Source organism: Gouania willdenowi, chromosome 13, assembly GCF_900634775.1.
Source record: "Gouania willdenowi chromosome 13, fGouWil2.1, whole genome shotgun sequence".
NCBI classification, from domain to species: Eukaryota; Metazoa; Chordata; class Actinopteri; order Blenniiformes; family Gobiesocidae; genus Gouania; species Gouania willdenowi.
The window spans coordinates 26,994,478-27,021,085 of NC_041056.1; the positions used below are offsets into that span (position 1 = coordinate 26,994,478).

General features: G+C 38.1%; 1 protein-coding gene across 6 annotated transcripts in view; it reads left to right on the forward strand.

Annotated features, from left to right (window-relative positions):
- Positions 1-24,631, forward strand: part of gdpd5b (glycerophosphodiester phosphodiesterase domain containing 5b) — a 58,449-nt gene extending 33,818 nt beyond the window's left edge. Inside the window, exons 4-18 of one of the 6 annotated variants that reach the window (XR_003675362.1) lie at positions 297-390; positions 534-593; positions 835-933; positions 1,220-1,313; positions 2,876-3,021; positions 4,433-4,515; positions 6,717-6,867; positions 10,431-10,652; positions 11,727-11,884; positions 11,967-12,114; positions 14,853-14,935; positions 16,710-16,724; positions 20,192-20,304; positions 20,875-21,212; positions 22,798-24,631. Coding sequence is in view for 4 of the 6 variants with exons in the window: in XM_028464655.1 (XP_028320456.1) it covers positions 297-390; positions 534-593; positions 835-933; positions 1,220-1,313; positions 2,876-3,021; positions 4,433-4,515; positions 6,717-6,867; positions 10,431-10,652; positions 11,727-11,884; positions 11,967-12,114; positions 14,853-14,935; positions 16,710-16,724; positions 20,192-20,304; positions 20,414-20,538 (1,591 nt within the window). In the remaining 2 variants the exon portion in view is untranslated. The other 5 variants (XR_003675363.1, XM_028464657.1, XM_028464655.1 and 2 more) reach the window with 5 other exon arrangements.
- The last annotated feature ends 1,977 nt before the right edge of the window (positions 24,632-26,608 follow it).

The following is a 26,608-nucleotide window of genomic DNA, read 5'->3' on the forward strand; positions in this document are numbered from 1 at the left end:
TTTTCTACAGTGAATGGCACAAAAGGAAGGATTGGCTTTGTGGATGCGAATCACTGAGGCTGTTCCGAGTTGCAGCAAAAAAAAAAGTTTAATGTAATTGAGTTTTTTGTGGTGGGGGATTAATCAGATTTTGTATTGTATAATATGAACTTAATGAATGAAATCATCTAGAATGTATTGAACTAAGTTTTTATTTTCACATTAAAAAGACATGTAGCTTTTCCTTAGTCACACGTGTTTGCCTTAGAATACAGACTTTTGTAGCGATGAATTCAAAGCTTGTTCATATCTTGCAGGTTCCTGTACAATCGCTCAGGGGAGTGGAGTGATGGCACCGTTCCCATTCTGGCCACCACTGCTGCTTGTTTTACATACATTGCTTTTCTAATGGCAAGTTTCACAGGCAGGCTTTTTCAAAACCCTGTGCTATAACTTTCAAAATGTTGACATTTTAGTGAACTTTATGTTTTGTAAAGTAAGATCTGTTACAACCTGCTTTTGAATTATCTTCTCTATCTGTCTCTGTCTTTCAGGTTTTAGCACTGTGCCACATTGCTCTTGGGCAACAGTTGAATTTGCACTGGCTACATAAGGTAATCAGCTCAATATGAGCTTCTTTTTTGTCTGTGCTTATTCAATGCCGAACCTGTCCTTTGTTTGGTTTTGGATCAAGTTGTGCCAGCTCTGTAAACGATGGGCAAATCAAATACAGGTACCAAACACTGTTAGTGGGGCGAAAGAGCTGGCAGCTATTTGAGCTTATCCTGTGGTATGTGTAACAAAAGTCAACCCTTATCTAACTCCTGCTGTCTGTGTTTATCACCATCTACATAGATAGGAGTGTTTGCTGCTCTACTCACCACTATTGCTGGGGTGATATCTGTCAATCAAACATGGCGACAAGAGTGGGATGTCATCCCCATTTCCCTGCAGGTCAGTTGGGGAAATTAGATATATTATAAAGATTCTTTTGTTAAAGTAAAAACAAAACACCACTATATTTTACATAAATGTCCTGAATTTGCCCCCTTTGGTTTTTCAGTACTTGATCTTTAGCTGAACAATGTTTTTCCTCCTTTTTGAGCATGTTTAATTTCTGATAAGGTAGCACTCATACAAGCACAGGCACAGCAAGTTATGAAGACCAATAAATTATCTGAAGCATGACTGTTTAATGATCGTAAAACGGTTGATTTGACATCCCCTCCCCTCTCCACAGGCTACAGGTCCTTTCCTGCACATCGGGACTCTTGCAGGAGTCACAGTGCTGTCTTGGATCGTGGCGGGGCAGGTGGCCCGCGCAGAGAAAACCAGTATGTTTATTTCAGAAACACAGAATTTAAATTAATCATACTTGATTTGGCTGTGGGATTATTCATCTGGATATCTGAAGGAATGATTAACACAGTGGAGACGGATGCTGGGACCTCCACCCAGGAAGTCAGAGATAAGGGACATTACTGTGATGTCATGTTAAGTTGTTTTGTGCTTAGTCAAGGTGACTTTGAGGCAACTATTCCCCTGTGTAACCCTCGCTGACATCGTACTCAGAGCCCATGCAGCACAAGCAACAAAGAGGACAGATGAAGGCATTGATTGTCCTGTTTGTAACCAGAGTTGGCAACATCACTCGACCTTGGATATGAATGCATAACCTTGTGCGTGTGCCTACACTCGTTTCATTGTTTTTGATGCAGTTGGACACAAGCACAAAACCTTGGGCTGATAGCAGATGTTTAGCTCAATCTCTCTAGTTATGAACATTCCTGAATGTTTGAGGTCAGCGTCTCTGATGCTGGAGCTCATCCCCTCAAATTCGGAGAGGAAGCTGAGGTACTACCTGGATTAGTCATCGGTCTTTAATGGGCTAATGCTTTGGTTCACAAGGGGTATGCAAATTGTCATGGGGGTACCTAAATAAAAAATAAAAATTGGAAACTAGAATATACACCAGCATTCAGGAGCCTACATACATTGCCAAAAAGTACACATTATCCTATATAAGACCACCCTCTAGTGGTGACAGAGAAACAATCTCATTAAAAAAGCACAAATATGACGAGAGCCACATTGCTTTACCACTAGCCAAACATGCTATAAAGACTTTGATGTCCTCTGCTACCACGTACTTGTGTGGAAGTGGATTTTCATTTTTGATAAACATGAAAACAAAAAACAGAACAAGACGTTGCTTGGAGAAAGATTTAAGACTCAGTAGGGGTGGGCGATATGGACCAAAACTCATATCTCAATATGTTTTCTCAAAATGATGATAAACAATATTGATAATTTTAATTTGAGTGAAGTCTTACTTGAAAGACAATTCAGGGTTAAATTTGCTGATACAAAATGCCACACTGGCACATTTATTAGCAAACCGTTGCACAAAATGTGCCACTTTTCTCTCTTTCTTCTCTAAGAGACAGCATGTGTGAGTGAGTTCTATAGTGTGGATGCTTAGAGGAAGGTCTGGGTTAGGACACACTCAGTTCTCATCTAACTGTGGTTTTCATGCGATATTGTAATTTTCTATATCGCCAAAATAGAAAACTTGATATACTGTATCTCAATATTTTGACCAGCTCTGAGACTCAGACTTTCTCAAATTCAGCCAAACATTGCAGAGTTCTGTGCTTTCCCACAGTAGGGGGTACATGGCTTCAGATTAAATGTCTGAAGGGGTACGGGACTGTGAAAAGTTTTGTAACCACTGGGCTAACGCACATACATTTTTACAATCCCCCACTTTTAATGATGTAGTATACCGGTAATCAACACCAGAGTAGCTCATCCCATTAAAATGTGTCCTGTAGCCGCATTAACAGTGATGTGCATTTCAGTGTTATTATTGGTATTCATTATTGTCATTTTTCAGTGTTTCAGGTTGTGGTCGTGTTGCTGTATTTTAGTGTTTTACTGGGACTCTATGTAGTGCCCATGTACATAACGTCTCCATGCATCATGGACCCCAACTTCCTCAAACCACGGCCTGATGTATTTGGTCACCATGGGGCGCCGATGGTAAGTGTGCAGCTGAGAACAATCGGACCGATGTAACCCAAAATATTTTTCTTATTCTGATAAAACATCCTTTTTGTTCATTTCATAAAATTTCAGGTTGAGAATCTAATGCTCATCCTCAGTGCCACAATAATGCATCTTTAAGCTGATATCCGGAATATCTGATAAATCTATGTTTATGTATGATTCTTTTAAAATGCAAAAAGATACCAAACTAGTCTTTTACTATGGTCTACTGCCGGTGGTCATTCATATACATTAATGTATATAAGTCCCGCCCTCGTCCTATAGACTGTTATACAAATGGAAACGATCACCGACTGTGCACAGCCAATAGGCTTCGACTCCCTGTTTTTGAGACTGTCAATCAAAGTGAATGCGGAACTGTGCACGGAAACAAGGACGCGCGTCACAACAGCAAACGGGAAAATATGGTTTTGGCTCTCACCTGACCCATAGATCTTCAATGCGACCCGATGCGACCTTGTTATGTTCCACGATTCGTGTGCATAAAAGTAGAGGCATGGCTTCTGCTAGATCAGGAGAGGCAGTGGGAGGAAGTGAGGCTGTTTAGGGCAGGACATTGAGACGTTTCTCAGAAACTCCGGATATCAGCTTTAAGGCTTAAAAATATTTTGATTGTTTTCAATAATAGTTAGTTTAGTCTTTATTTGAAGGGACAATGCATAGAGACATAAGATCATATAGCTAAACAGCTAGTTTCCATTTGTAGTCCCTGGTTACCTGTATAAAACATACATTTAAACATAACATTTAAAATCAGTTGACTTTAAATCTTCTACTACTGGATTAAAAAAGATCACTTCACGTAGTTTCCTTAAATTACTCAGTATTGATTATGGATCAATGCTATTCTATGATTCCCACCCAGATAGCAAAATTCTTCTGCTCTATATCTAGCCCAGTGGGCCCACACCTGGCATGTTCATCTGGCCCACATACCTCACGGAATGATGGCACTTGGGGCGATCCGCTCCTGTTTGCCAAATCTTGGCCACAACCAAGCCATCACAATGCCAGATGTCAGCCAAGAACAGACCAAATAAATATGGCACCGTTATGTAATGGCCACTTTTGGCTCACATCCAGATTAGTCAATGCTAACTTGCCTTAATTCAGCTAAAACTGGCACAATATGTTTCAACATAACTAGCCCACATTTGCAGCATCATATGTGAGTCAATTTTGCCTCACATCTATTTTGTACGGGCCAGATGAATGCCAAAAGTGCCAGACTGTTGCAAGATGTGGCCTAGATTTGTATGCTATCTGGGCAGCTAGCAGCTTTACTCTCAAAGTCTTTCTGTAGAGTTGTACTCCATAGTTTAGTGTTATCAAAAGTTAACGTATTAATGTTTAGTTTCTATTGTGTGTGTGTGTGTGTTTCTAGCTTGCTCCAGAAAACACACTGTGGTCCTTTCAGCGAGCGCTGCAAATGAACGTCACTGGTTTGGAGGCTGACTTGGCTATCAGGTAGAAGAACACACACACACACACACACACACACGCACACGCACACACAAGTGCCTGATGAACAGAAATCCACGCAGTTGACAGATGAACCCAAACAAATGTAGTGCTATTTTATTTAGGTACATTCACCACTTATTGCACCATGTAGTCACATAAATTATGAAAATGTTGGTTTGTGAGGCACTCTCACTGCACTAGTAGAATAGAAACATTTGGCTTCTGCTATTGATCTTTTTCTGGCATCAATTATTAAGATTATGTAATAAGATACTACGGATTCCTTTTTTTAGATCTGTAAAAGCTGATATGTACAGCTCAAGTGTAGGTATAAAGGAACACAACAGCAGATCAGCATTCCAGCAGTCAGTCAACATTATGGAGAACCAACTTTGCAAGAGTTAAAAATAAAAAAAATTAATAATTAAATGAATACCTACAGATATATGTCATTAATAAATAAATAACCCAACACCTAAATATATGTCATAAATGCTATTTATTTAAATGTAATACAGATGAGGGGGCTTACTGCTCTTGCTGAACTTTTTACCTGTTGGTTGACGAAGGGTGACCATATGTCCAGATTTACCTGGACATGTCCTGGACGGATTTTATAAATAAATGAAAATATCCGTGTTTCTCAGGGATCTTGAACTCATCTCGGAGAACAAGTTAATTTAAAAGATCGTAACTCTACTAATATTTGCTCTATTGGATAAATCCACCAGTTTCTGAAAGCTTAAGAGTTGTTCTCTACAGCCAATATAGTTCATTAGGGTAATTTTACTCACACGTGATGGAATCATTGAAGAAGCTGCTTTGTTTTGATCAAATTGTCACACAAAAAGAGATAAAATACTGGTGTATTTACTTAAAAAAAAAATGTCAGCAGGAACACCTTCCTGGGTGATAAAAGGTTATTCTATAGGAAGTTTGTTATATTTTTAGTTTTTAGTATGAGATGTTTCTCATTGTTTCAAAGATGGAGAGATTTTAAAAAGGTTTATATGACATTTTTCAAGGACAGATTATTATAATGTATAATAAAGGTGATTGCCTTTAGTCACCACTGATTTCAGATTGTTATAAAGAGATAAATTGATTTTTAAATCTTAAGGACAATAACAGCTTATTTACCTATTGTATTTTGCCGTTACAGGGTAGATTCAAGAAAATGTTAAATACTACCGTGTTCAGCCCAAGTCTCCTCTTTTTTGGAAAAATTTGGTCACCCTTGTTGATACACAATCAGTCATTGGACTGTTTTTTCACCAACCCCAAACACTCTGGCAATGTCACTGACAGTCAGACCAGCAAGCAGGTCATTTTCTAGTGATTTTGCCAGCAACATATGAGCTGTGCATCCAACCGTGTTGCAGATGGACACGATTAAACAAAGTATCACTTCCTCCAAATACCCAAACAGTATATGCGGTTCAACGCTATGTGTATGACTATCACTCAGGTTTTCCACTGCAAAAAGTAAATAGGCCGGATTGGCAATGTCACCTTCTGCCACATCATCCAAGCACATCACCTCCGTAACGATCTCCTGACTTGAAATGGGATCTCCTACGTTGGCCCCTCCCTGCCATTTCTTCTCTAGCCGATCAACTAATAAGAAAAATGTTCAGCCAGTGTGGACAACCCCCTCATTTGCATAGAATATCATTGTGCGTGCTGAAGTGTGTGCATAAATATAAAAAGAAATTGATAAATACATGAATTAATTAATAAATAGATACATACAAATTTAATACATAACTAGCATTTATGGTATATATATTAGGTATTAAATTGATTTTCAATTTATTTATTGCATACATCTGTTGGTATGTATGTATTTATTTTTAGTTATGGCAGAGTAGGTTGTCCAACTGTTGCTTGGAAATACCCTCACGAGAGTTATGAAATTAAAAAAAAAAATGCTCCAGTGGTCATATTGTGGTGATAAACATAGAACCGTGTTATTCTTGCATGACTGAAAATGTTGCAGTCACAATGTGTGTGACTTTACTTTCTGCAGTCACATTATATTTATAAAGTAAGTATTTTATATGGTCTGTGCTTTATTTATGTGGACTGAGAATATTTTCTAAAATTACCAGATTTGCAGTAAGAAGTCATTGTTTACAAATAATATTGAGTCATTAAAATGATCATGTAGCTCATTGAGATGACATGAATCCTCTGCTCACTAGTGCGGACGGCATGCCCTTCCTGATGCGTGATGTTACCTTACGGAGGACCACAAATGTAGCAAAGGTGTTTCCAGACAGACAGATGGACGACGCTTCCTATTTCAACTGGACAGATCTGCAACAACTCAACTCTGGACTGTGGTTTCTTAAGGTCTGTCTATAAAAACGAATATTATTATTACTAGTACAGTGCTCATCAGAAGTATATATTCATATAGTTGGAGCTTAAGTAGAGTTGTCAACTATGGCCAAATGAGTATGTGTTTGAAGGTTGAAAGTACAAAGAGGTGTACATACTCTGTACTCTGTAGTATTATAAAGGGGTATATATGCGGGTGCAAATTAAAATGGCGTGTGCGATTACCCTGATTTAATTCTATGGGACATGCGCATGATAGAAATAAAGTTTGCACCAATGTTCACTGATTTTAGCAAATGGCTAATAAATGTCATCCCCTGTCCTTAGACCCTCCTTCGGCAAGGAAAAACTAAAAAAACCCAGTGGGAAAATTAATTACACACAAACATGTCATGTACATTCAAGGTGCACATTAGGTTATAGGTTTATACTTCTTCCCACTCCTTTTCGGACATGTACATTACATTTATATAGAAAGTACATTACCAGTACATTTACATAGAAAGTAGTTGAGAGCTTGTTTGTATGATCTCGTTCATTGTTTGTCCATACTACTTTGCTTTCTTCATTCGTTTTTTTTTATTTTTATTTTTTAATGTTTGAAATAAAAAATAAACTAAACTAAACACGTGGTGAAACTATCGTGGAGTAGTGTGCGTGTTTCGCTGTTTGCTTTGAGCACAGCCGCTGCCATTGGCCGTCAATTACTTCCGGGAAATATTTGAGTTTATTTCGAACTTCCGTTGTCGCAACTCTCTCTCTAAACTGCTCTGTGTGCATGCGGCTATGATGCCCCTCCCCCTTCTCATGGTCCATCCGTAAACCAATGCAATTATTGACAAGAAATCATCTACAATCCCATTTATGTCACTCGGAATCAATGGATTCGAATTGGCCGCCAACAACTTCCGGGAACTATTTGAATCTCTCTCAACGGCTTTGTGTGCGTAAGGCCACGTTGACCACGTTAATTTCAAAATGAAATAATACGTTTTGAAATGTAATCACCAAATAAGTTCAAAATAAGGAATGCACACACTCGGCAAGCTTTAGAACAAGGGAGATATGCACCACACACACACACACACACACACACGGAGAAGTTCCTTGCTTTTATAGAGAGATGTTAGGAGTTCATGCACAAGGGATCGCAGTTTTCATTGCATCCAAATATGACTTTCCATAGCCTTGTCAGAAGCAATAAATGTGTGTGTGTGCAGGAGCACAGCCTATTAGATAATCGAGGTTAGGCTATTCTTCTGCACAATTAGCGCCTGAATGTTAGTCGTCCCTTATTGAATAACACATTCTGTATGTATGTTTATGATTCTTTGTTTGGGGTTGTCAGGGTTTTTTTTTTTTTTATTAAACATCACATTATGATATTGTGAGTTTATTAGGGCCAGGAAACCTAAGCTGGAACAAACCTGTTGTTCTGCATCTTTTTATTCTTCTTCTAATGAAATCATACTTCCCAAGCGTGAAACATCACCAAATTTTGCACAAAGGTCCAGTCCCGTGCCAGATTGTCTAAGTGGCAAAAACGTCCTAAAGGTGGCACTACAGCAAGCCAATAAACAACAGACTTCTGAAAATTCACAAAAAATCTGTCATGTGCAGATTTGCAGCTTTCACCAAAATGTATTCCTAATACTGAAGAAACTTTAGTACATTTAAACCGATTATCCAAATACTTATCTCCTCACAATTTTTGCTCAATTGACACCAAACATCAGAATGTTGTACACAAACAATCCACACAGATTGTTTGATTAATCAAAAAAGGTGCCTACAGTTCATCAAAATGTTTTGTAAACATGTACTTCTTGCTAAATACATTTTCAATGTTCTTTTTTTTTTTTTTTTTTAATTAAAAAATTGTGATGTCATAGTAGATGTTTGGAAAATATCAGAATTTTATCTCAAAACTGACAGCATATAAAAAATGTTCACATACCAACAATTGTTAGTTTTTCCAAACATCAGTTTTTTACTTATGGAGCCAATAAATCATTGTTAAAAACAAATGATCAACATTGCACACAGGTGATTGGCTTAGTCAATTAGTGACATTTCCATGTCTAATTAGCTCAGGGACAGAGAAGGTGTTCCTTCATGAAATAGTTGTGGATTATGTGTTTGAATTAGGGATTTATTAGCTAATTATTGCAGCTGTAGAATTCATATAATGAGTGAGAAGAAGTTTTAAATATTATGTACTGTAAAATTAATTAACTTGTTGATTTTCTTATACTCTTCTTGTTGCTCAGAATTGATTAAAATTGCCTGGCCCCAATCATTGCTGTGCAGCTTTTTCAACCTTGTCTTGGTGTCATCTACTTCAGTCTACAGCACAGTTTAATGCCTCAAAATTCTGTAGCGGCTGAGTTAAGCGATTTCCTTTCTCCTCATTTTTGCAAAGATGGTCCATGTGCTCAAGGTTCACCATCGGTTTAGCAGAAGGAGAAGAAAGATGAGGCTGTTGTTAAATTACAGGGACTTAATGCTGAGTTGTAGTGAGCTCAGAAATTGCCAATCTGGAAATGCTGGGCTTTTTCAGGGTCAGGAAATAAAAACAAGGAGGCTTAAACGGCTCCTTTGAGATGAGAGAGAGAGTACTGATGAGCCAATGGAAGACACACACAACCACACACAGAAAACACACACTGTGTACAGTACAGTAACGACTGTCAGTATTTGTTTCAGTCTTCATTACTTGCTTCTCCTTCCTTTTCTGTGTTCTTACTCAGACCTAGTTTTACATACAAGATCACATAGGAAACATTAAAAATCAACGTGTCTTTCCCCGATGAGTGAGTGAGCATTGAAGCATAAATGGATGCATGTTCAGAAGCTTTATTTTAATAAACACATTTGATGATTTGTCACCGTTTCTCAGCAATGGTAACAAAGCCTATATTTGGGTCAATGACATATAAGGATTTCACTGCATGATATTTCATAAAATGGGCATCATTGGGAAAGGTTTACATTCATATTATGATGAAAATAAAAATAAATTGAGATCTTATACAGGACTATAACATAACTATATATTATAACTATTACAGTATATAAAGCCATAGTACATCTTTTCATTGAAAAAAATCCCAAAGCACACCACCAACCAAAATGTTAAAAATGTATTGTTTGTAACTTATATTAACAATATACAGTCATTCTTATCAACGTGTCTTGAATAGGAATCAAATAAACACGAAGAAAAAAGTTTTCATGATCTTTCATATTTCTTCTTTCTAATAAAAAGTACAACTAATAATCTGCAGCCATTCTTATCAGTCTTAAAAAAAGGTGCAGATATAAAAAGATATCAAGAGGGAATGTGATTTTGACCGATTAGGTGACGTTGAGTAATTTCTCACAACACACCTGACGATCTCTTACGGCACTCAAGATTGCCACGGCACAGTGGTTGAAAAACCCTGTACTAAGTGATTTTTTTTTTTTTTTTTTACTAAAAGAAATGCAGTTGGACAGAATATTTATGTGTCTTCATTGACCCTTAAAGCGGTACAGTGTTGTGTTGGTACACAATTTGAGCTTTCCACTCTCAGGATGACCCCTTCTGGACGGTACACACCCTGTCACAGCGTGAGAAGGATTTGATCGCCAACCAGAGCGTGTGCAGCCTTGAGCAGCTCTTAAAGCTGGCGTCTTTTCACAACACCTCAGTGGTTTTCAGGCTGCGCAGGCCTCCTCCAGAGCACCCCTGCTACCACACTTGGATCAATGATACGCTGCAGACGGTGCAGCAATCTGGAGTTCCTCAGAGCTTGGTAATTATATTCCACTGCAATGCCACAATACTTTGTGTCTGCGTTACATCAGTTTTTCTTTGCAGCTGGTTTGGTTTCACCCTCCAATAAGAAGTGTTGTTTAGAGCAGTGGTTCTCAACCTTTTCAGCCCACGACCTCCTAAATAAAGGTTCCAGAGACCAGGGACCCCCACTGTACCTGAAGGTGGTTGAACACAGACATGAACATTGAAGAACAGTCATGTGGAGACAGGGCCATCTATAAGGGGGTTAAAGAGGAGAGCTTTTTGGGGCCCATTCAAGTCAACAAAATGATGATCCATTGTTCTATGAATCTGTGATAACCACATGTTTTTATTTATTTATCTGAATATTATCCACTGTTATCCGGGAAGTTTATTATTTGCGCCCTAGTATATAGTCATCTTAAAGATGTAAATCCATGTTTTAATCAGAAATAACAAAAAATTAAAAGTGACCAAAAATGGTAGAAAAGGAGATTGAATGTTTTTTTTGTTTTGTTTTTTTTTTAAAAGAATTGTTTTTTTAACTCAAAAATTGCTTAAAGTTGCAAATTAGAGTATGCAGAAAAAGTGGTAAAAAGGGTTTAAAGTGCCAATATTTGAACAATTAGTAGGAACAATTAGTAATGGGCATGACAAATCGTGAATGTGGTTAAATTAGCAAAAATAAGCATGAACTATGGTGAAAAGAGGTTGAAAGGGACAATAATGGGTCAACATATGTGGCATTAGGTGGGAAAATGGTGGAAAGGGTTTATAAGTGCCAAAAATGTCTTGAAAATGGACGAAATGTGCAGAAAAGGCATTACAATTTGATGAGAAGTGGCAGAAATGCAGCAAACATGCATTAAAAGGAGCAAAAATATGGCAAGAAAAAGTGATGAAAATAGGTTCAAATATGGCAAGTTTGGTGTAGTTTCAGTAAAAAAGGGTAAAAATGAGCAAAAATTCTCTCAAATTGTTAAGAAAATATTCTTAGTTTCTTGAATACAAGGTTGAGAACCCCTGGTTTAGAGAACTGAATGGACTTTGTGTTGTTCCTGTCACATGTTTAACAATGGACTGTGTATAGGTAATGTGGACTCCTGATCAGCACAGAGCTCAGGTGAGGGAGCTGGCACCTGCTCTGATCCAGACCTCAATGGAGAAACTCAGTCCCCAAAGTCTTCAGATCCACGGCATCAGCCGACTGCTGCTCAGATACAACCAAGTTAGCACAGAGGAAATACGGTATATTAACACTCGCACGCCTCCTTGTTACAAAGGCAGATGTGTATTCAAAGAAACTGCTGAAAGTGTGTTTGATTTTTAGAAATATTTCGGAAACCCAAACCGATCTGACGCTTTACACCGTCAACGAGCCGTGGCTTTACTCTGTGCTGTGGTGCAGTGGGGTGTCATCGGTGTCCTCAGAGGCTCCCCACGTCCTCAGGAAGGTGCTCTACCCCGTCTGGCTCATGGTGAGGACTCATCACATCAGCTTTGAGAAATGTGTTCTTCTTTCTCTGATTTATTCAGATTCAGAGAACTTTGTTTATCCCCGAGGGGCAATTCAGGTTCAGATACATCCCAACCAAGAAACATGAAAGACAATAGCATATCACATGGGGGACAGGTACAGGAGTACTGGGGAGCAGCCACTACAGGGTAGCGCTCCATTTCTTAGATGATAGATATGAAACAATAGGTAGGAAGAAGAGGTAAAAAAATAAAAAACCAAAAACCAAACAAGGCTCTAGTGGAGAGGGGCAGAGTTCGGGATCATGAAAAAACTCTTCAGCAAACATTGCGACAAAATCCAACAAACACAACATTGAATTCAATACAACAGCAAGTTAGCACAGGGAATGGGTCTTTAGGATGAGTAGTTTGCAGGTCAGCCACTGGATGGCGCTGCCCTTACGGCTCGTCTTCTGCTGCCTCTACAGGGAGGGAGGAGGGGTTGGGGTCAGAGGAGATGGTGTATGTGAGGTTGTGTATGTGATTGTGGGAGTGTGTGTTTGTTTGAGATAAGCCTGTTTTAGACTCTGCAACAGTCTCTTCTAGTTCTCCAGTGCCGTAGAGATGACCTCGAGAGTTTGTTAGCCGAGCCAGATTGCAGGTGTTCATGGAAAGTAAAGGAAAAGTCAGAGCTTCGAATCAACATACTGTCCATGGAGAGTGTGGAGAAGAAAAACAGACTTTGACAGGCTGTTCTCAGTGGGGTGAATGAGATAGAAGAAGTTGTTTTCAGTTGTGGCCATTTCGTTTTAGATGAACCTTCCACTCCTCTTAAAGTTCACCACGGTGGAATCCATCAGAGAGTTCTAAGAGTTCGGCCCCATCCATCGATAAAGAGCAGCTTCCAATATTGCTGCCAATGTAATCCGAATTTTGCGATAAATCAGGAAAATACCAGATCCAATCAGCAGAAGACACGTTATCATAATTCCAATCTGGTGGTGTACGTCTTCCACGTCCTCAGGATTTATGGACTCTCCCAATGCACGTCTTCCTGACCGAAAGGGAAAAAAGCCAGCTGATCAATTCCATGATTTAGATTTAGGATCGGGACGCAGATAAGAGGTTCCTATTAGATTAAAACAAGACAAAGAGAGCAAGTAGGAAAAAAAAGGAGGGAGCGAGGGAAAAAGCATCTTTCTCTGAGTGCAAACAGGAAACACAGAGAAGCAATAAGAGACTTGCTTAACATAATAAACAAAGCCATGTTTGCACATAAATAACATGCAGACCATTGGATACATTCACTGGTTAATCAGCCCAGTTTCTCGATTCAATTTTGATTACTCCAATCTTAATTCGATTTGAAAATGATTTTCGATTATTGATGTTTATTGATCTTCCATTTCACGTCAGTCTGCGGCTGAGTAATTTGACTTATCTTTGAGTAACACTTCACAGCATCATCAATAGTGTAATAAAAATATCCATATTAGTAGGACTCGCTTGGATTCTACTACAATGTGTAAAATGTAAATATATACAAAATTCAATAATAAAATAGTGATTAATTGGTTAGCGATCACTGGTGCCCTGTCCAGGGCGTACCCCCGCCCAGCGCCCAATTGAGAGCCAGAATTTGGCACCGACGGACCCCCGCGACCCTGTCAAGCAGGACTAAGTGGGTCGGAAAATGGATGGATGGATGGTTTGCGATTTATTTATTTTCACCACCTCTACTGATTATTTTTTTCTCTGCTTTGAAAACATCATCTTATCTGACACAATGTTCACAAGCTGCCTGTAGTCACACTGTTCTGGCCCATTTGTGTGTTTAAAAAAGAAAATACAACAGAAACGACAGAGTGAGACCGATATGGGATTTTTAGCGCCATTACAGATATTGGAGGATTTAAAATGCAGATATACTGTATAAGACAAGAAAAAAAAATTAGATTAATGTTATTACTACTACATTATAGTTATTTTACAGTTAAAAAAAAGCAGATACTGTATGTGATGAATTGGACAATAGTTGATATATCGATCGATATATGAAATAAGAGCACTGATATATACGGAATATTAACTGTACATGAACACAAATTCCCTTAATTCCAAAATATGATTCAAGCCAATTAAACTGAAAAATACTAAATTAAAATAATGAACTTTAATTATTAACAGTGTCAACATAAGAAATGGAAAACCACTGATAAATAATAAAAGGCAAATTTCGGCAAACTGTATTTCCAGAATACAATGTAAAAAAAATATTAAACAATAAACTTGCTCGAATGTCAAACGGAAAACATGGATAAAGTAAAAAAAAAAAAAAAAAAAAAAGGCTGTCGTCACAATATGAATTTTAACACAGATAGTATGTCAAAATATACAGTCAGACGAGCAGAATTAGAAATTATGTAATCTTCATATTTAATTCAGTTTGGATTTATTCATTATAACACACTGTGTATTTGTTTTGCTGGTCAACAATGACTGGAGTTAGTGGTACAGAGGTTAAACATGCTACACCCATGTAAATCACTGGTGTGTGCAGCTTGCATGTTCTCCCTGACTGCAAATAAGTCATGTTAGGGATTCTGGGTTTCTCCTACTGCACAGAAACATGTTTGTTGGAGTCTGTGCACTAAACAAAGGCATAAATGAGCATGTTGTCGCGCCTCCTATTGCTAAATCCTAGTTTTCTCTTCCTGCACTGATTGTGTGTGTGTTTTTGTGTATTTTGTGTTTGCAGAGACCAAATGAATTCCGCCTGATGTGGGTTTCTGCCGACCTCATCTCCTTTGCTGTAGTTGTTGGAATATTTATTTTCCAGAAGTAAGTGAGGACACTCCAACATCAGAGGATACTCTTGTTTTTCACAATAAAGGAGCAGGAAGTCAGTTTCAGTTGTAGTTGCTGCACAACTTGCTTTTCACAACTTTTTTATTGGCTTGCTTCCTGTAATGATTCTGACTTAATGAGACGTTTGAAGTGTTTTTAAAGATTTTTCTGCTATTGTTAGCTTGCAGCTCAGTGATGTAACAAACTGCATGTGTCAGAGAAACTGCACCTTTAGTATATTCAGTGCTTAATCTATAAATCATCAGGTCCCGGAACACAGGCTGGGTGTTGTTCCAGCAGTAAGAGAGAGACAAACATGTCAAGGAATACATTTTTTAAAATCACCTAAACAAAAGTAGGGAGTAGCTGCTGGTTTGATGTTGTGCCTCCCTCCTTCTGGTCCTCTCAGCCCTTTATACAGCTCCTTCTCCCTCTCCAGCTGATTCCTGATGTGAATCAGGTGTGTTAGGTTTAAGGGAGGAAGGGCAAGCTGAGAGGCCAGGAGGCATAACAGCAGCCGTAACATAACTAAATGAGCCAATAATATCACGTGAACACAAACAACCAATTAACCTAAATGTTTAATAAAATAATGATGAGTCAGCCTTAAAGAAGCACGGACAATCACCTGTTACGGAGCGCATCCGTCTTTTTCCGAGTGACGGCTGTCAAAGCTGTTGTGTTTCAGCACCAAGGACAGCACAAAATCACTGCTAATTTAGACACTCATCACAAAAGTCACTAAACTTTAAAAAAATTAAAGAAACACACATAATACATAATATTTACAAACTTGTACACCCATAAGGCCATAACTCCTGAAAATAAAATATATGCTTACATTCTTATTTGTCGAAACAGCCATGTAAGCCCTTTGTACCCTTTATTTATTTTATTTTTTTACATATTTCATGGCTGAGGCCTGCCTTGTGTTCCATAAACCAAGAGTAGCAGCTCATCTTGGCTTTGAACTGAGCCTCTGTCCAAACATCTCCTCTCAGTGTCCATAGCATAACTTTCACCGTTGGATAGTTCTCCTCCCGTTTTCTGTCTGTTAGAGGCAGGTTCTCCTGCTTTAGCATCTTAGCTACAGGTGCTGCTACTAGCTATGCTAACTGCTGCTGTGCTGCTGCTTTTTTTCACTATTTTCACAGAAACATCCTTAGACTTTTTACCTCAGGCTTAGCTTAACTTATTGGCTTAAAAAAAGCTCTTTAAATTCAACTGCCTTTTTTTTTGCCACAAAAATCACACTTAGACGTAGCGTGGGGGCGTGGCTTGACTTTCTCTCTTCCTCCCTCATGCTTAGTTTTTACATTCAATTTTGTGCATTGAAATTTCCAGTGATTTCAACTCAATAAAAGAAATAGCTGTCCAAATATAACACTTAAATTTAATAAAATGTAATGAAAACACCTAAAAGCAAATGAGGTGCTGAAAAAATTAATTAATTAATATAAAAAAATAGGTGTTGGATCCAATCAAATACAGTATGTGCCGGTCAAAATCTGTGAAGTTAAGCTCTGAATATATTCATTGGTTTGTATTATTATTCTTTACTGTTTGAAAGTGTGTGCATTTGTCCCTGTGATGAATCTAGAGACGCATGTGGAATCCTACGATGGGAGAAAGATTTTTTTTCTTTCTTTCTTCTGTCATAAAGGTCCAACATCTGAACTAACTGCATTTCTCTGTCGCCTCCTTTTCTCTTTTTTCTGTCTTTTCTGCATGGTTTCTTCCTCTGCTGCATTCTGGCATCTTCTCTCAGCTATCACACAATCAGGTAACCGGGTCATTCACTCCTCTTTTCACCTTCTTTCTCACTCCAGTCCATCTCCATCCATTCTTTGTGTCCTGTCATTCGGTTTCATGCATGTGATCCATCACTCTCCAGAGTTTTGTGTTAATTCAGATTGTCCTACACTGATTATTGCACCGTCCATGTGATTCTGAGCTCTGTTTTTATGCATTTACTCTCTCCTCTCTATCTCTCTATCATCATCATGCTGCTGGGGTTACTAATGTATCCCTGAGGGTGAAAAAAGGGAAATGAACACAGCTCACACATACAAAACACACACAGACCATTATTGTAATGTCTCCACTGGGGTTTTAGATTTATTCTCCTTGTCAGTCAAACCGCAAAATGTCCAAAATGAGTTAAAGCTGTAGGTTCATTTAGGAAAGTGCTTCAGGATTAGCTTTTATCGATGGTGTTGGGCTAAACTCTGGTTGCAATTCTGTTTAAGCATTTTTCACCATGCACGTTGACTAAGAGTGCTTAGGTCATTTATCTGAAACAGTCTGTTTTTATTAAAGCTGAAATCCTGGTTTTATGTGCAAAATGTGAAAAGCACTAATGAGTGAAAGTCAGACAGATGTATGTGATGAATGCACAGGCAGTGAAAATGTTGAGCATCATGAAGTGTACTAGGTATGGAAGGAAGAGAAAGGAATTAAAAAGCAGAATATATGAAGTACAGTAACCATGGAGCCTAGAAGAGTTCTTTGAAGAGGGGAGGAAACGAGAGAACGCTTTATGGCTCTGTTGTTCTTTGTGAAAGTAACAGGACTGGGAAAAAGAATATGATTTTTTTTTTTTTTTTTTTTTTTTTTATGTTAAACCATGACGTAGGAAACTGGTGGCTAGGGGGCCCACATGCGGCCCTTGGTCTATTTTTGTGCGACTCCCAAAACAAAATTGTAATTGATGAATTTGGAAGTTCTATGGAGAACAACATAATACACAAAACTCCAGAAACACAGAAAATGAAAGCAACGTGCACAAAGTGTCAAGAAAAAGTAACAAAAGATTAAATAAAACATAGAAAAAATGATGATAATGACAAACTAAACAACTGCTTAAACACACAAAGTAACTACAGAAACTATAATATATACAAAAGGACTTCAAAGACACACGGAATTACACAAAATGACAAAAAAATACAACATAAAAAAAAATGACAACAAGAACAGAAAAAATATATAACTAAAACACACATAACGACTTGAAATACACACAAAAAGATGACAAAAAAGCTACAAAATCAATTCAAAAACACACAAAATGTCTAAAAACTAAAAAAAAAAAAAAAAATTAAGAAAACAGAAAACCCACACAAAAAGGACTACAAAGACAAAAGCCTTTGTCCTTTCCTGTATTAATGCTCTGATTGGTCATTATTCTAAATGCTGACATGAATGTTGATAACGTGGCCCTCAAATCAAACACATTACACATCACATTTTTGTGGCCCCCACTGTTATAGAAATTGCCCACCACTGGTTAAACCCTTGCAATAACGATGGACTGCTCCAAGGTACAGTGGTATGAAAAAGTTTGGGCACCCATGTAAATGTTCATGATTTTCCTTTATAAATCATTGGTTGTTTGGATAACAAATTCCAGTTAAATTTATCATATAGGAGACAAACACAATGATATTTGAGAAGTGAAATAAAGTTTATTCGATTTACAGAAAGTGTGCTAGAATTATTTAAACAGAATTAGGCATGTGCATAAGTTTAGGCACCACAAAAGAAAAAAAATACTTAATATTTTGTAGATCCTCCTTTTTCTGAAATAACAGCCTCCAAACGCTTCCTATAGCTTCCAATTAGGGTCTGGATTCTGGTGGGAGGTATTTTGGACCATTCTTCTCTGCAGATCATCTCTAGTTCAGTCAGGTTTGATGGTTTCCGAGCATGGACCGCCCGTTTTAAAGCACACCATACATTTTCAATAATATTCAGGTCTGGGGACTGAGACGGCCATTGCAGGATGTTGTACTTGTTCCTCTGCATCAATGCCTTAGTAGATTTTGAGCAGTGTTTAGGATCATTGTCTTGTTGAAAGATCCAGCCCCGGCGCAACTTCAACTTTGTCACTGATTCCTGGACATTGTTCTCCAGAATCTGCTGATATTGAGAGGAATCCATGCGCCCCTCAACTTTAACAAGATTCCCAGTGCCTGCACTGGACACACAGCCCCACAGCATGATGGAACCACCACCAAACTTTACTGTAGGTAGCAAGTGCTTTTCTTGGAATGCTGTGTTCTTTTTCCGCCATGCATAACGCCCCTGGTTATGCCCAAATAACTCTATTTTAGTTTCATCAGTCCACAGCACCTTGTTCCAAAATGAAGCTGGCTTGTCCAAATGTGCTTTAGCATACCTCAAGCGACCCCGTTTGTGGCGTGTGCAGAGAAAAGGCTTTTTCCGCATTACTCTTCCATACAGCATCTCCTTGTGTAAAGTGCGCTGAATAGTGGAACGATGCACAGTGACACCATCTGCAGCAAGCTGATGTTGTAGGTCTTTGGAGCTGGTCTGCGGGTTGACTGTGACTGTTCTCACCATCCTGCGCCGCTGCCTTTCGGAGATCTTTCTTGGTCTTCCACTTCGGGCCTTAACTAGAACTGTGCCTGTGGTCTTCCAATTCCTCACAATGTTCCTCACAGTTGAAACTGAAAGCTTAAATCGCTGGGATAGCTTTTTGTATCCCTCCCCTAAACCATGATGTTGAATAATCTTTGTTTTCAGGTCATTTGAGAGGTGTTTTGAGGCTCCCATGTTGCCACTAATCAGAGAAGATGCAAAGAGGAAACACCTAGAATTTTCCTACTTAAATACCCTGACTCATGATTGGATTCACCTGTGTATGGAGATCAAGGATCACTGAGGTTACCAAAACAATTTTGAGTTCCAATAATTAGTGCTAAGAGTATTAAAATCAATAAGATGCAAGGGTGCCTACATTTATGCACATACCTAATTCTGTTTAAATAATTCTAGCACACTTTCTGTAAATCATATAAACTTTATTTCACTTCTCAAATATCACTGTGTTTGTTTCCTATATGATAAATTTAACTGGAATTTGTTATCCAAACAACCAATTATTTATTAAGGAAAATCATGAACATTTACAAGGGTGCCCAAACTTTTTCATACCACTGTACTTAGCGTACTAATGGTGGTGCGCTAAGTACCATCACTTTTTTTTTTAGTAACCAAGATTTTCCCACACAATTATTATGCACAGAAAATAATAAAAAAAAAAAAATTTAGCAGGTTGTTGGTTTTTAAAATGTTGGTCATTCCTGACAATTAGGCTGAGCAGGAGGAAATTATTTGGACTGGATATTGAAAGCAGAATAAATGTTTCAAATTTCATTGCGAGCTAGATGTGTGATTTCCTGGCTTTTCATTGTGACCTGACCCTCCCCCCTCTGTGGCCCCCAGGTATCGGACTAGCGGTCTCCGTAGCTACAACCCTGAGCAGATAATGCTGAACGCTGCAGTCAGGAGGTCCAGTCGGGACATCAATGTGATGAAGGAGAAACTCATCCTTTCTGGTAAGACTGTGGCCGTGAGCTGAACATGTGTTTTTACTGTTTGGGTTCTTAAAATCACACACACACACACATTGGGAAAGACATTAAGCAGCTGCATTTTCTATTGCAGAGGTGCTCAAATCCAGTCTCGGAGGGCCTCTGTCCTGCACGTTGTGTCTCTACAGAAAGCCTGATAATGAGCTTCTTTTTACACATGCTCCCATAGGGCTAATTTTATGTAGATCCCGAAAGTAAACGCACAAAAAAGAACTCCTAAAATATACAAAATAGGAGAAAAACACACAAAATGACGGTAAGGTCACACAAATTAATCAAAAATAACACTAATATTATTCAGATTATTAGTCAAAATGCTGACTTTGAATTCTAGATTCTGCTTCAGATTAGATTCTAAACGCTGACATGAAGGTCCATACTGTGGCTCTCGGATTAGTCATCACAATTTTGTGGTCCATCTCTGATCTCAAACATGCAGGACAGGGGCTCTCCAGGACCAGGGTAGGACACTTCTGCTCTATTATCTATAATGCAGTTATTCTAATGAATGTTTATGGATTTATTTTATTTTAGGAGCCCAACCAGCATGAAACATACTCCCAGCATGCATCTCTCCTGTGTGTTCTCGTCCTCCTCTTCATGTCCTCCATGTCGGAGGTCGACCTCAGTAACTGCCAGGCCTTCATTCTTGCTGTGATGTTCTTTCTCCCAAAGCTTCCCATCACTTCCAGCGAGCGTGGACGTCTTCCACTGTTTTACTCACATCCCTGTTGGCTTTGCTTTTCCCCTTCGTCCATTCATTCATGAACTCCATTCCTCCTCCCCCCCTCCCCCCCTTACCTTGGAAATGCTGATGTTTATGAATATTTGTGAATCCCCCAAACTCTGTCCTTAGCCTCATGGGGTCAAAGGTGAGTGATGCTACTATTGGGTTTTTGTGGGTCTGCCAGGGTTTGGGTCAATTACATTTGAATTACCCATGTTCAATTACAATTCAGTTCCGATTACATTTTTTTTCCTATTACAATTAAATTAAAATAACATGTGTATCCTTCAATTACATTCTCAATTACTAAAGTTCAATTACAATGAATTCCAATTACTGAGCCTGAAATAAATTACTTAATAATAGTTAACCTTAATCTTGCGCTAGCTTTCTGTTAGCATCTCTAATGATAACAGGTCCTAAAACAGCTGTAAAATACACAAAAGAATATCTATCATCTAGTTTATTTCTTATCTATTGATTTCCTTGTTAGGCTTCCTAATCAATGACAATATAGGTTTTTATTATTTGTGGTGTGGGTGTTTGAGTCTTTTTTGTGTCTGTAAACCCCAAGATTTCTTTTTTTTTTTTTTTTTAATGGTAAAAAATGGGAATGCTTGATATGAAACATATTTTAATAATTCATTACATATGTGTAGAACTGTACATAGAACTGTAACATGGTTCCCTCGTTTTGCGTTAAATTGTAATTGACAATTTTCATAGAATTTTAAATAATTACAAAGTTAATTATCTGAACCCAATAACAATTGAATTGGGACCGCAAACGATTTTTAAAATTACAATTATGGTTACACCATAATTGTAATTAATTATCAGTTACGTGATTACAATTATAATTGACCTCGACCCTGGGGCCTGCTATGGCTGAGATTTGTGTTTCTAGAGGCTCACAGCCATTCCTCCGCCTCCAGATCCCAGCTGATCAGACAGACAGACGGACAGACAGCCAATGAATCGTGCTTGTTCTCTCCACCTTGGATAATGTTTTTCTTAGTTTTGCAATCGATTTATCTTGTCTGTTGTCACTTTCTCTTTAATGGTATGTGGGGCAGACTGCACCTGGACTGAAAGCGGATGTGCCTTTATTCTGGTCTTCCTTTTTCCTCTTGATTTGCCGTGTAACTGCTGTGCCTAAAGACTTCTCTGTAATATCAATTGACTTTCACTACTCTCAGAACGTGCATAGACTTTTGACTAGCAGCTCGAGCAGCCAATGGCAATGTCCAAAACAGCTCATGGATCACTCTGTTGGTAGTTGGTAGAAAGATCGCTGATTGGCCGAAGTCCAGCATCATGCTACTGGATTTCTAAAGCTGATTTACAGAGTCAAGAGAATGAGAAGAGATTCACTGTCCACTCAGAACACTTTGGATTACAATATACTCAAAGATGACTATGGATTTTTGACCAAATTACGCAAAAAAAAAAAAAACTTACATCCTGCAGCTTTAAGCAGAAATACATAGAATTTTTGGAATATACTAAGATGTTTTTTTTTCCAACAGGAAATTTCAAAATAATTAATTCAGTTTCAAAACAGTAAATTCAATTTCAAGTTTGTACTTTCAAATTCAATACGGACCATTCAAATTCAGTTTCTAGTGGTACAAATCTCAGCCCATAGTGTGTGTTTTGCACTGAGCGTAGAGTGAACTCACCATGTTGTTGATTGAACACTTCTTTCTTGTGTCTTTGGCGTCTCTCAGAGGTGAGGAACGGAGCTGGCAGCGCTGAGGAGCTCTATGAGGACAATGGATACGATTATTACACAAACCAATAAGACGCCACTGACGTCACACACTTGGCCTGGATCTGCTCAGTCAACATGGAAACAACAATCCTCAACTCATTTACTTCAGCTTTGTGCATTCTGTAAATAGCTGTTGATTATATTGTATGCCTGTTGTGATGAAAGTTTAGTGTAAGACTACTCGCACTTTTGATTGGTGGAATCTGCTGCGTCTTCTTCATCTCACGTGTCTGCCTTTGTTTAACTTCCTGATCTTATTTATTTTGTGAGACTCGTTTCCCCAAAGGATTTGTCTTCTTTTAAAAACTGTAAATTATAGTGAATTATATCCTCTTTTGAACACATTTCTTGCTGCAGCATGAGGGAAATGGCTCGTAGCTTCCTGTGCAGTGCGGTCGAACTACTGCTTCTAACTGGAATATTTATACTCCCAATCAGACAAACATGCACACTGTTTACAGAAGCCCCGCCCCTTCCCCTGCATGGTGAAATATTGACGTTGTGTGTAAAGGAATATTTTAATGGGTGCATAACTGCCTGGTGTCCAATCAATGCATGTACGTAGCTGAAAGGATTGATCTGTGCTAACTGAGAGCTGTGCTTCCAGTGCACACAGAGGTGAGCTTTGTGAAGGTAACCAACGACATGATGGCTCATCTTGTTTTGTGTAGCATGCTGTGTATGTGCTGCTGGGGGTATTTCATCAAAGTGTGCTTAAAAGAGAGAAATATAGGACGACGTTGGACACATTGAAAAAGTTTCCGTGGTTTGAACTTTTTCAACATAGTAAAGGGTTAAAGTTGGTGTTATTTAGTCAATTTATCATAGAAAATTACTGAAGCATGTGATCACACACTGATCATGTGAGTTTGATGAGTTTACTGTCAGTGTTTAAAAAAAGACGATACAATAACTCACAGATAGTGTAATTTATGAGACTAGTGAGTGTTTGAATAGTTTATTGGAACTTGGCACTAAACATTACATTTAAATGAACGGAGGGAGAAGCTGTGTTGTGTGATGCTGTGCAGCTGCTTCACCAGTGGGCACTGGTCACCTACTGGGAAAGTGATGGTGTTCATCAGGAAGCCTTAGTGCTCAGCCTCTACCACTGCATATTCACAGCTTTCTCATCTAGTTACACTAAAATGGAGTGTGTGTATATATATATATATATATATATGAGTTCAAACATGATCAAAAACTGACTCTAGTCATCAGAAATTAATGATATTAAAATGGGCTCAGGATCCAAAAAATGTTGGGAACCACTGCACTAACTACTGTTTCTTTCCACTTATTTACTAAATGAAATTATTTAAAAGGTGTGATGTCACTTGTTGATTAAAAATATTCGGGAGCAGGTTTGCTTTACAAACTGTTTTCATTGGCTACTAGGGTGTTTTCTCTTTGAATAAATGGCTGTTCCAGTTAGAACCCAGTTTAACTGAGCCTGGAAATGCCTCGAGCTTAGTTTGATGAAATACCCCCATGGTGTGCACTACAGCTTTTGGATTGTAGTAGTTTAATGTTGATGGAGTGAGATGCATCTGGATGTGGGTTGTAAATCTAAATGCTGTCCTTTGAATTAGTGTGAAAATGAAGCAAGTGTTTGTGCTCCTGCACACCTGGTCCAATGGTTGTTGGCTAAAAGGAAAAAATCCTTCATTTAAGCAACATGTTGGAGCAGGGATCTTTCAGACATCTGAAAGTAGAGTGTGTGTGTGTCTTGTGTGTATTACACGTAATTTGACTGTTCCTCAGGAGTGAACAATAAAAGACTGACTAAACCTGTCTTTGAATTCAGTTCCACAAATAAACCAATACATGTTTACGTTCTGCAAAACTGTTGCAAAGACTTTAGAAGTGAGAAAATGATTCAGTGTAGTTTATGAAACAGCTACTGTAGGAGGTAGATTTGTGTCTGACTCAATGGAAGAAAAAGTTGCTTCCATCAAATATGTGTTCAAATGTAAATAAATATTTGACACACAAATACATTGCATTTGAACAATTATTTTATTGAAAATGGTTTTTATTTTTTGATTTAAAAAAAAAAAGCGAGGTTAATTTTTTTTTTTTTATATTAGGGCATTTGTGTATCATTAAATCCCCAAAATATATTTTCAAACAGAAAATATCAACTAAAAACATTTTCAGTCAAAGAAAAAAAATATTCAAATGCACAAACTGTTGCTTCTTTCTAGATGTAATAACAAATGTAATTATTAAAGTAATTGCTTACTCTTAAATGAAGGCCAGTGGTTGTGTTTGTCGTTATAATTCTCAGATTAAAGCCATGGTAACTTCCACTTTAAATACTGGTTTCATTTGCTGCCAGGGGCGGATCTACTGGGGAGGCATAGGGTGGCAATTGCCACCCCACAACAAAGCCATGCCCCCCTTGCTGCCACCTTAATTTGTACACACGGGCACGGAACTTTGCGGCCGCCGATTGCTGCCGCTTCCTGACTGTGGAGCCAACGTTTTAAAACACCAACGAAAGAAGATGTGGAAGTATCGTGAGAGCAGCACGGAAGTGCGTTGATTGCATTCTTTGGTCATTCCGTTTTAAAACCAAATCAAAATAACAAATAAACGGTGTGGCTATTTTTATTAAACACAAATTCATCGTATGCCCCTTAAAAACAGTGTGGCATCATTATAATTAAATAATAGTAATAACATGCCAGTGACTGTTTTAAAGCCATATTTTTTAAATATTAAAAACATATTGCACTGTAGTAATTATACGGAGCCCCAGACATGACATGGTAAAAAAATGTCTGGGGCTCCGTATAATTTAAATTAAACTACTGGGAACTTTTTTTTATCACTCACACAATTCCAAGTCTTACACTTTGTTAAATGTTACAGAATGGATGTGACAATTATTATTTTCATATTTTTCTGTGTGGATGTTAGTCTCCATTTCAGTACATATTAACAGTGTTCAGCTATTGTCTAGGAGGTTCATGTCCATTGACTTCAGTGCGTCTATAAATCAATGTCTGTCAAAGAAAAGGTCAGTGTGTGTTAAAAAGAGCCATTGTGATGTACACACTTGATTGTCATTCATGTGAAATTGATTGACAATGTTTTGTAATTCCTGTGAAGTGGATTCAGTGCTGTAGATACATTCGGAATTTCTTCAGTGACAGTTATCGTGATGTATTGCGGATTCATTTTCCTGCGATATATTGATTATTGCGATAATAATGTTATCGCGGGCAAAAAAAATATTGCGATATATCACAACGCGAGGTACCTGGCGATACCCAGCCCTATAATTCAGTATGCTTTAAGTACGTCTGCTATATGTTGTCGCCTCTAAAAAAAATCCCTGCCCCCCTCTTGAAATCCGATTGATTCTTTTCTAAATCAGCCCCTGTTTGCTGCCATAATGACACAACTGCAAGAAGATGGAAACCATTAGGACTATGTTAGACTCACTAAAGTCTGCCATTACATTTTTATGCAAGCCTACTCAGTATTTAGGTTAGGTGACCCAGGCTATTTATTTTCTATACTCATTAAAACTGTTACATATAGAATTAACTAAATTATGAACATTTACAAGAAACAATAACTTGAGTAGCCAACAGAGGGCGCTGTAAATGATTACAAGCTCAATTGAATACCAGAACTTTATTAGTTTTCATCAGTGCCAGCTTTAGGTCATTCAGTGTCCTAGACAAGAGTGGACTTTGCCCATATATGTATATATATAAAAATAAAATATCAAAACAAAACAATGTATTCTGCGA